General features: G+C 36.9%; 1 protein-coding gene across 1 annotated transcript; it reads right to left on the bottom strand.

Annotated features, from left to right (window-relative positions):
• Positions 1 to 8,140: 8,140 nt before the first annotated feature.
• On the bottom strand, positions 8,141 to 10,556 carry LOC110639158 (sugar transport protein 10). The gene is made up of 4 exons (XM_021789986.2): positions 10,179 to 10,556; positions 9,754 to 10,076; positions 8,914 to 9,543; positions 8,141 to 8,761 (listed from the first exon to the last, which is right to left on the bottom strand). Exons 1-4 carry the CDS (start codon positions 10,309 to 10,311, stop codon positions 8,303 to 8,305), a joined length of 1,545 nt encoding a protein of 514 aa, XP_021645678.2. The 5' UTR covers positions 10,312 to 10,556; the 3' UTR covers positions 8,141 to 8,302.
• Positions 10,557 to 11,374: the final 818 nt, after the last annotated feature.

The raw sequence follows: 11,374 nt of genomic DNA, 5'->3' as shown, positions 1-11,374 counted from the left end.
TCCCAAAAATTATTTCATAATTTTTCCCCCGGGTCTAGGGCTCCTCGTTGCGAGAACCGCAACTTCCCTCCGGTTACCCATCGCTAGGGCACCGGTTCGTTTAACTTGGTTGTATTTTATTTCTAAAATTTTTACTAAATTTTTCTTATTAATATTTGAGTTAATTATGGTTCTTGACTTTAGTTTAAATATTTTTCCGGACGTTCTAGCTGTCCGGACCGACACGGGTCACCGGAACAGTAGAATGTACGGAGTTGCTACTGGGAGGATGTTACAGGAGCTCCCCATGGTGACACACTGGGGCGTATGAACCCCTTATCAAGTAACTCTTGCAACTGAGTTTTCAACTCCCTCAATTCAGTGGGTGCCATCCTATAAGGAGCAATGGAAATGGGTGCTGTACCCGGCATTACCTCAATAGCAAACTCGACTTCCCTTTCTGGTGGTAAACCAGGCAACTCTTCAGAAAATACATCTGGGAAGTCTCTTACTGTGGGTATATCATTCAGGTTTGGCTTAGCTTGCCTAGTATTAACCACGTGTGCTAGGTAAGCTTCATAGCCTTTTCTCATCAATTTTCTTGCAACTGTGGCTGAGATAACATTGGACAGGAAATCTGTCCTTTCACCCACAACAGTGATCTCATTACCCTCAGAAGTTTTCAGAGAAATTCTCTTCAATTTACAATCAACTATTGCCTGATGATGTGACAACCAGTCCATTCCCAAAATCACGTCAAACTTGTGAAAGGGCAACTCAATTAGGTCTGCCAAGAATTCATACCCTTGAATCCTCAACGGGCAACCCTTATATACTTTATTCACTACCACACTGTGGCCTAGTGGATTTATGACCAGAATGTCTTGATCACTCTCCTCTACTGGAACTCCCCTCTCTATGGGTAGTTTGATGCAAATGTGGGAATGAGTGGATCCTGGATCCACCAATGCATGTACAGAAGTGTTGTAGAGGGAAAACGTACCCCTAATGACATCCGGGGCATCTTGCTCCTCCTGAGCTCTGATGGCATAGGCCCTGGCTGGTATTCTAGTGTCTGGCCTCTTAGCTGACTCAGATGCAGGCCTCAGTGATGGACCAGCTATCTCAGGTTTACCAGGTTTCCTACCCCTTTGTGGTGTAGGAGCAGGTCTGTCAGTTTGTGTTGGAGCAACAGTAGTAGTCCTCTTTAGACAATTCTTGATCTGATGTTCTGTCGATCCACATCGTAAGCATGCACCGGTCACTCGCCAACTCTCCCCCTTATGCCACTTCTGACAGTACTGACAAGCAGAAGATGCAGGGGCTGGTCCCCTAAATGCCGTCCCTGGAGAGCTGCCCATTGATGGTGTGGGCTGGCCTCTCCTAGGTGTGAATCGCGGTCCAGGCCTCGAGATCGACCACGACCGTGGTGGTCTCGAACTCGAGCAGAGGACCCTTACTCTTCTTCTTGGGAGCAGAAAATGCACCGACCGACCTGCACTTCTTCTCTGTCTTTCCCTTCTGTTTTGTTCATTGATTCTGACCCTTTCCACTTTTGATGCAGCATCCACCAGTTTAGAAAAATCTGTGATCTCCAGTGCTGTGATCATAACTTTGATGTTGTCGTTGAGCCCTTCCTCAAACCGTCTGCACCTCTCTGCCTCCTTAGGGACTATCTCCCTCCCATACCGGCTCAGTCTAACAAACTCATGCTCATACTCAGCCACTGACAACTGTCTCTGTCTCAAACTGATGAATTCCCTTCTTCGCTCTTCTAAATACACTTTACTAATATATTTCTTCCTGAACTCTGTGAGGAAGAATTCCCAAGTGATCCGTTCAGGTTGCACCTCACTGGTCACTGTGTCCCACCACTGATATGCATCATCTTGAAGTAGGGACACAGCACCCACCGAGTTACGCTCGAAGTGCAGTTTAGGCATTTGAGACTCGATGGTTCTGTCCAACCAATTTTCTGCAGCCATGGGATCATCCTCCCTCTTTCCAAAGAAGTCTACAGCCCCATGTTTTCGTAATTTCTCCAAATGAGATTTTTGTGGTGCTGGTGGAGGTTGTGGCTGTGGTTGTGGTGGTGGAATTGCCCCCATCATTTGCCGGTAGAATTCAGTCATTTGCTGAAATAGCGCAAACTGAGGTTGGGCAGGTGCCTCAGATGCTGGTGAAGCAGATTCTCTCTTGCCCCCAGACTCAGCCCTTGGTGGAGCATGACAATCCACCTCTTCATCAACTGCTCTTTGCGAAGCAGGAACCATAACCTATTCAAAATGAGAAAACAAACAGATCTGCATCAGTGTCACCTCAACACTTACAAATGCAATGCAATGGTATGTACTCTATCTAGACCCAGAAACGCCTAAACCGATGCTCTAATACCACTAAATGTGACACCCCTTACCCGTCTATAGTGTAGCCGAGCAAGTTATGCCACTCAGTGTGTCGGAACACCAATTCATATTTCAATTTCAATTAATCTCTTTTAATTCATTTATTTATAATTTTTGATAAATCTAAATTTTTTTGCAAATTTTATAGAAAATCCGGCAGAGTGCTGGCTATAAATTAGAAAAATAGTTCTTCTGAACCTGTTAAAAACACTCCCAATAATATCATCACCTTATTCTCAATCGACCTCCAATATATTCTCAACAATTTCTTAATTCACTTCAATATCTCAAAATTCAATTAAATTCAAACCACAGTCAACTCAATAAAAAAAATGTTCAATTTATTACTAAACATGTTTCATAGATATTTACATCAAAAGCATAATTACATGAATTTATAATATACATTACAGAAGGTTACAAAATACAAAATATCAAAATGGCCTAAGGACCTACCAAATGCACTGCAATGTGAGGTGACTCTGAACTCTGAGTGCAGATATGAAGGCTCACCCTGTGTGAGGTCTGCTAGACTCCCCAGCTATGTCTCTAGTACCTGCGCGTGGCAAAAGCGACGCGCTAAGCAATTCTGCTTAATGGTGACCATATAAAATATAATATAATAAAATAAAATAAAAACATGTGTACAGAATGTATGTTTATATTTTTGAGTGAACTAAGTCTCAAATGTTTATTGCAATATTATTCAATTGAAGTTTGGTAAGATTTATTAATACTGCTCGAGTAACCTATACTAGTTGACTGGACTGGATAAACGGGTAAACTGGTACTCGGTACTAAGTACCTCGGACCATCACACCATCGGTCACATTGTGTCTCCCGGTGTGCAACAGAACAGCTAATAAGCTGTGATAATTATCGGGTATTAAACCCGAGTATAATAACTCAATATCATAGCCAAAGGCTATTATGTCACAGAATGGCATGGGAAGCCATGAAATACAGAACGGCATGAAGCCATATGCAGTACTACTAACAGAACCCTATTGGCATGCCAATCTATCCAAACCAATCACATTAGGCCTACTAGGGCATTTAACACTTTCATTTATGTAATTCTTTGAAATTGAATTTTTTATGATTACTATTCATTTCATTGGTCAACCAAAATATTGACTTTTGCATAGAAAATAGGTACATTAGTTTTAATACTCCCAACATACCACATTTTGCATTCAAAATTTGTTGGTATTGGTTGCCAATACCATTTCTAAGTTTAAAGTTAATGGGGCAGAATTTTCAGTTTTGATACCTTATTTTTCCTGTTCCATTAGTTACTGTTACAGTGGGAATTTGAAAAAATGATAAACATGAAAGTTGTTCCTTATTTTGTCTAGTTGAATTTCTGTTTTTGAATCACTCCATTTGGAGTTTTGTAGCTCAAGTTATGGTCCAAAAACCACAACTGGCCGGATTAAAAATTTTCAGGGCTGACCATATCTACAGTGCAGTGAACAGTGACTGCAACTCAATTGTTGGATAGGTTCTGGTCATATATTGGGATAGCTTTCTTCATGAAAGTTGTTGGTCTATATCTCAGCTTGTTGCTGGTAAAAGTTCAGGTCAATTGGACCTTTCTACATTGAGTTATGGTCAAATAAACAATCACTGTTCATTTGGTCACTCTGCAGAAACAGCCTACAGGTCACCCGGATTTGAGCAAGTTTTTGGTCCACTTGGTTTGGTTTTATGGGCATGGTTTATTCACCAAAGTTGTGCCATTTTGTGTCTAGTTTCATGTTCAATTGGCCAAACACCAATTGAACCTCTACAAGTCAAGTTATGGCTGTCCAAACAGGCTGGACTCACAGCCACACCTGCAAGTCACACAAGGCAGCCACATCCACCTCAAATCCCACAACCCAATTCAATTCATTTTTTATTCAAACCAAACCAAATGGTCACTAATTGACCATTAAAACCTACTTCCATCATCACAAGATCAAGTCTCATTCTTCAACCTAAACCCTAACTCAACAATTCAAAACCATGCATTATCATTGCATTTATCAATTCACTTATAAGTTATACTTTAAGGGCAGCCATACTTGCATGTTAGCTCCCCAAAAATTATCACCATATTACCCTAACCATGGCTGCCAAAATTTAGGGTTAGCATACCAATGTCTTTCATCGAATTTCTTGGTCATTTGCTCACCTATATAGTTCTTAAACTTGAAATTAAAGTGAGATTCAAAGGTTTAGGTCACTAACCTCTTTTAGCTCAAATCCAAGCCAACTAAGACTTTAATTTTTCTTTACTTTCTTACTCTTTCTTGGCTGCCAAACACTTCTCCTTGGTGTGGGTATAATTTTTAGTGAAGAGAGGATAAGGTTTTGAGGTGAAATAAGGTGAGGTTTGGGAGCTTTAGTAAGCTTTCATGGTGGAATGGCTTTGGGAGAGAAAGTGACGCTGGTTTGGGTGAGGAAGAGCAGATGGGTTTTGTTTTTTTTGTCTCAATTATCCTCTTTAATAGGTTAATTTAAGTGGTTCTTAATTGTTATTGGTGGATAGGCTTTTAATGACATCATATGATGTCATAATTAGGTATTTTCTTTCATTTTCTTTTCTTCTCTTCTCTACTCATTTCCAATTTAATTTTTAGTAATATTTATTCATATTTTAGATCATAATAATTATTTACTTAACTGGACAAGTCGGCCAAAAATCACCTCTGAAGGTGAAATGACCAAAATGCCCTCCGTTTGGCTTAATAGACAAAAATTGTTTGTACCGATTGAAAAATTTTTCTAAACTTTTTCTTGGCATTCTAATGCCATAGAACCCTCAATAACCCTTCTCTGGAGTGTCAAAATTATTTTATGAATTTTCTCTCGGGTCTAGGGCTCCTAGTTGCGAGAACCGCAACTTCCAACTGGGTTACCCCTCGCTTAGGTATCGGCTCATTTAACTTGGTTGTATTTTATTTCTAAAATTTTTTCTAAATTTTTCTTATTAATATTTTAGTTAATTATGGTTCATCACTTTAGTTTAAATATTTTTCCGGACGTTCTAGCTGTCCGGACCGACACTGGTTACCGGAACAGTAGAATGTACGAAATTGCTACTGGGAGAGTGTTACAGTCACCTCCTCAACAATGCATGTAGGTAGGGCCCATATAGGTCATAATTTGTATTTGTATAAAATGATTAGTTATAGTATTGTAATGTAGATTATAAAAATGTAATTAATAGGTATGTGATATAAATTAATAAATCGGTTAGTTCATATGTGATTAAATTGCATACTATGTAAATTAATGAAGATTGAAAATTTTCATATATGAGTTGAGCATGAAATGGGAATGTATGGAAATGGATATGAATGAAATTGTATGGATTTGAATACGGAATTGAAATATATAGATGATACATAAAAATGATGAGATTTTTATTTTAAAATATTATTGAAAATTTAAAATAGGTGAATAGTGAAAAACGTCAAACGATAATAAAATAAGGAAAATTCCATTACTTTCTCCATTGAAAAATAATTGATATTGAATTAAACGAATTCAAAATTTTTAAAGAAATAAAGTAAGATAAGTTAGGGTGCTCCGGCACCAAGTGTAGCACTCCTTGCTTGGTTACACTGCAGTCGGGTGAGGGGTGTTACACAAGGCCTACAAGAAATCTAATCTAGATTTAATTGTCCAAACTTCAGCTCGAATTTCTAACTCCTCTACAGTCTAAATAATTATTTTCAGCACTTTAAAAGTATAAAAATATTCCTGGAGGTCCTCTACATCGTCATTGTATTAATTAAAGGTAGAATCCTTAATTTTTACTAAGTTAAGAATATTTTATAGATTCATTAGCTAGCTTAACTAAGGTAAAACTATATAACTTGAGTTTGAGATTATCTTTGCAATTTTACTATCTAAAACGTGTCTGTAATGTTTAAAAATGCTAACAATGACTATAAACACAAGCACCTTTCAAGATGGCCCACCAGGCATACGGACTGAGCTAAAAACTTGATCCCAAATGCCGATGAGCTATTGTTTATCCGATCGCATATAAGGAAAGCCCATAAATTGTCAATAATTATCATATGATTATATTTAATTTACGAGAATAAAAAAGGCTCGAAAATCTTACCAAGCAGTATGGATTGTCTGATGATCACATTTTTCAAATAATGCCTGGTCGGAGCGGGTTAGTCCCATCTCGAAGATTTCAACGTGCTGAGTTCAATGATGATCTCAGATTATCGATCCAACAGTCAAATCATTAGGAAAATGGTCGAAAAGCCATTGCCAAACCTATTTTCTCTCTCTCTCTCTCTCACATCGAAACTCCATTAAAATAGGTAAAGCTTGCTTCCATATTCGTCTCTAGACAAAGATGTGTTGAATGCCAGCTGTGACAAGGTCGAAAAGTGGCCAGAACGACAGGAGCAAGATAGAAACTTTTGTCCTTCTTCACTTCGCATCATTGGAAAGAATGGAAGGTTCCACCTCCATTCAGCTGCTGTTGTGTGTTGTGCAGGCTTGCCTAATCTGGTAGAGGCTCATCTATGATGTTGGGTAAGCTGGCCGGAGGGTATGAGCGGCATGGGTAGGAAGGCCTCCTTAGCTTGCGGTGCCTTCCTTTTCCTCCTACCCGAAGTGCCTTGCCAAAGCAACCTTGCCAGTTGCTGTCCATGCCCAAGTGGTGAGGCCTGTCGATGCAAGGGTCCCCTTGCTGTAGAAGACAAGCAGAGAGGGAACGAGCTTTAGCTCCATTTTGCTGGGCATGGTAGGTAGAATCCTTAGTTTTTGATTGGTTATGGTGTATTATTATTATTATTATTATTATTATTATTATTATTATTATTATTATTATTATTATTTACTGTGCACTACTTTGCAATATACATATACACTATAATTTATTATTTGGTTTTTGATTTTCGTAATACACATACACACTCATATATATATATATATATATATATATATATATATATATATATATATATATATATATATATATATATATATATTTCTCTTTAAAACTAAATAAAAATTTAATATAAAACTTGTATTATAATTAAGTCATTTAATTTACTTTTCAAATAACCATAATAACAACTATGTTAGGTAAATTAAATAAACATTTTAAACTTCAATAATTACAGTAAAAATAATAAATAAAATAAAGCTAACTAATATCAATTGCTAAAATTTTGAATTAGATTATTCAAGATAATAACAAAAATTTAAATAAATTTCTTTCATTCATTGGCAAGAAAATAAAAACATAAGTACATCATAAAATAATACATGATGTAAAATATTGATTTAATAAAATAATATATATAAATGAAAGTATTACAAAATTATAAATTGGTTAGATATTATTAAAATAATATTTAAATATTATTAAAATTTATAAAATTAATATTTTAAAATTCAAGTTATTACAATATTTATTTATTAAATATGTAGATTTTTTTTATACAACGAAAAGAATCCTGGATAGATTCTCAAACTTTTACTTCAAGGCTATGGAGAGTAGCATTGAGCTTTATGGTGCTCTTTAACATAAGTTTACTCTTAAAGTTTTACTTTCCTTTATTTTCTCTTTCGTTATAACTAGCATTTTTAATTTTATAATTTTTTTTTCTTTATATGGTATAAACTGGCCATTGCATTTATTGGAAATTTATTTATTTCTTTGAGAGTAAATAATTAATTGCTAGTTTATAATGACCGAAAGGGAGATAGAGAGACGCACATATGAGAAGCAATAGTGCAAATATCATTTGTAAGAACTGGTTTCTTTATTTTAAAAGAAACAATTAATTGGTACAGCTCCATTTCCATTTGGCCTTCTTTTTCCTCAAAAAGCTTTATTATAATGCCATATCCTTATTGAATTTGGAACAAAACCATGAATCTTACTACATATTTCACACAGTCTGCTGCTTAGAGGTCTGGCCACCAATAACGGCATCATCAGGGATGTACTTGCCCCAAAACCAATGTGCTTTCCAGACCCTATTCATCTCTTCAATGGGTACGTTTCTTGTCTCAGGCAAGAAGAAGAATATGAAGATGGTCATAACGATAACCCAGCCAGCGAAAAATAAGAAGAGCCCGAACTTCATGTGGCAAAGCATGGTTAAAAAGAATTGGCCAATGACAAAGGTGAAGAACATGTTAACAGAGACATTGATAGCTTGGCCGGCTGATCGGATTTCCAGAGGACAGATCTCACTAGGCACCAACCACCCCAATGGACCCCAAGACCATGCGAAAGCTGCTACATATACACAAATCAAGAACAGCACAAAATTTGCTGACCCACCTGACAATTTCCCTACACCAGAAGTCCCAAAGCTCATGCTGATCATGATTCCAACAAGAACCTTAATACAAGTAAACAGACTGAAAATTGTCAGCATCACTCGGATGACGGAAAACAAGTTCTTGAAAGAATAAGCTGATGTTAATGAGAAGATAAGCTTTGGTATGAATTATTAAGCTGCCAATGATAAGAAGATAAGCTTTGGTACACTACCTGGCAAATAATCATTTGGACACCACCTTCGAGGAACAAAACCCGTCTTCCAAACTTATCAGCAGAGTATATGGAAACAATTGTGGCCAACACATTAACTATGCCGGTAATAACAGCAGACATAAGCGAAGCATCATCGCCAAACCCCAAAGTCTTAAATAGAACAGGCGCATAAAACATGATGACATTAATTCCAGTGATTTGCTGGAAGAATGGAATTAAGCTGCAAATGACAAGTTGAGGCCTGTATTGTGGCTTCATAATATTCAGCCATGGGTGTTCTACTCTCTTCGCAGCTTCAGTTGCATCAACGAGATCTTGGAACTCCTCATCAACATTGTTTGTGCCACGAATCTTTTTCAACATTTCTCTGGCCTTCTCCGGATGGCCCCTCTCGAGAATGGAATTGGGAGTGTCTGGTAGGAAGACAGATCCAACACTTATCATTATTGCAGGTACTGCTGCAAGAGCTAAGGAAACTCTCCATCCCCAACCACCTTCAATCTTTGCTGTACCGTAGTTGATGAGATTTGCAGCTAAAATACCGATCGTGATGGCCATTTGGAAACCAATGTTAAGTGCTCCTCTAATCTTCGCGGGTGCCATTTCAGATAAATAGACTGGAACAGACTGCAACTCAAAAATAAACACTTAGCTTAAAAGCTGTATTGCTTTCTGGTGTACAAGTTTGAGATATAGCTAAATGAATGAGCCAATTAATTATTTTTTTTGTTTTGTTAATTGGGTTACGGCTAGTCTCCAACTTAAGAAAGGAAGACAATTTCAATATCATTAATCCTAACAATTAATAAATTAATCAAAAAAGGAACTGAAACAGACCTGATTAGCAAATCCAACACCCACACCAAGCAACAAACGGCCAATAATAAGCATCGCGACGTTCATGGCAGCACCATTGAGGATAGCACCAATGAGGAAAACAAAGCCTCCAAACAACATGGAAATCTTGCGACCAAAAGCCCTAGTTACTGTAGAAGCAAGGAAGGAAGCTACCAACGCTGCAAGGTACAGTGAAGATGTGAACAATTGGAGCAGATGGCTTTCAAATTTGCAGTACATATTCTCACGGTGTTTCTCTGTTTCTTTTCGGTACACAGTTGGGAAGAACTTCTTTAAAAACGAGTCCATAGAAGTCACCCCACCTACAGAAATTTGCAAACATCATATTTAATTATTAAGAATGGCTCTCGTCGCATTTGACGAGACGAAGAAGAAGAAGAAGAGTAACAAAATCATGTAAATACCTGAGATACCAATATCATATCCGAAAATGAGACCACCAAAAGCTGCAACAAAACAAGTCATGATAACGAAGGTTGTGACACCACCTTCATAGTTCCTCGCTGGACCCTGAACAGCAAAACCACCTCCTGCCATCTTTCAGAAAACTGGGAAAGGCTGTTTGTCTATTACCCTAGCTAAACTAACAAAAGATTTTATAAAGGAGTAAAAGGTATTCTTTCCGTTCCAAGTGAATCAAAGGATTTTTTACGGCAATTTTCTTTGTCAAATCCTTTAAAACCACAGGGAAAATAAAGAGAAAGAGGATTCCACCAAATTCTTCATACCCAAGAGAAAGATAACTCCTTTGGGAATCTTTTGTGTTTTGACGTTTCCGTCCGATGGATTTCTATGCCGAAAGGATGCAAGCTTTATATGCAAACTTATGGCCAAAATAGTGTATTTGTCCTATTTTTGTTTTGCTTTGACCTATTTTGGTGCATAAAAAAAAATATATCCATTATCTACTGTCACGTTTAATCTTTTTATGGTTGGAATTTGCTGTAGACTTAATCCTTTCATAATTGTACATTGGCAGCTGGGAATTATCTCAACCACATTGAGGCTTTAGCTATCCGATATAACTTACAAGCATCTATTTATAGCTAAGAAATATAAGGTTCCTTTTTCTTTTATTCTCTACAGTAGTGTGTCTATACAGATACGATTTACACATACACATAAATCTCGTAAGAGTTTTTTTTTTTAATATTTAATTCATTTAAAAATTATATACTAAGGGTCTGTTTTATTTAACCGTTAAATGCAATTGATAACGCCACCTTCAAAAAGAAGTAAAATTGTTTTAAAATTTCTTGTAGTGCATTTAATGGGTTATCAGTAGATGAAGTCGGTAATTCATTAAATATACTACGGAATCATGTTATACCTTATAGAGAGGTAAGGTGTGACATGTTTTAGTGGTATCAGAGTATGGTTTTCAAATGAATTTTGACTATGCATGTGAATATTTCCTTTGATAGGTACAACTGCTCAAGTGTCCTAAATTGATCCATATGACATATTTACATCATAAATATGAACTAACGGAAGTCAACCTCCTTGTGTTTGTTATCAGAGAGTAGAAAATTTCTGAAAATGGAATGGAAGAAAGAGATCATTCCATAGAACAGTCTGTTGAGGTTGAGGTATAAGGGGA

The sequence above is a fragment of the Hevea brasiliensis genome, chromosome 1, assembly GCF_030052815.1.
Source record: "Hevea brasiliensis isolate MT/VB/25A 57/8 chromosome 1, ASM3005281v1, whole genome shotgun sequence".
Classification (NCBI taxonomy): Eukaryota; Viridiplantae; Streptophyta; class Magnoliopsida; order Malpighiales; family Euphorbiaceae; genus Hevea; species Hevea brasiliensis.
The sequence above is the reverse complement of the archived record's forward strand: the minus strand, read 5'-3'. Positions and strand labels throughout refer to the sequence as shown.

Bases quoted from the DNA above. Each gene is read 5' to 3' on its own strand.
- LOC110639158 (XM_021789986.2), bottom strand. From the start codon at position 10,311: ATGGCAGGAGGTGGTTTTGCTGTTCAGGGTCCAGCGAGGAACTATGAA. The intron at 10,077-10,178 runs GTATTTACATGA...AAATTTCTGTAG, and splicing joins ATATGATATTGGTATCTCAG to GTGGGGTGACTTCTATGGAC. The intron at 8,762-8,913 runs GTAGTGTACCAA...ACTTGTATTAAG, and splicing joins TCCAAATGATTATTTGCCAG to GTTCTTGTTGGAATCATGAT.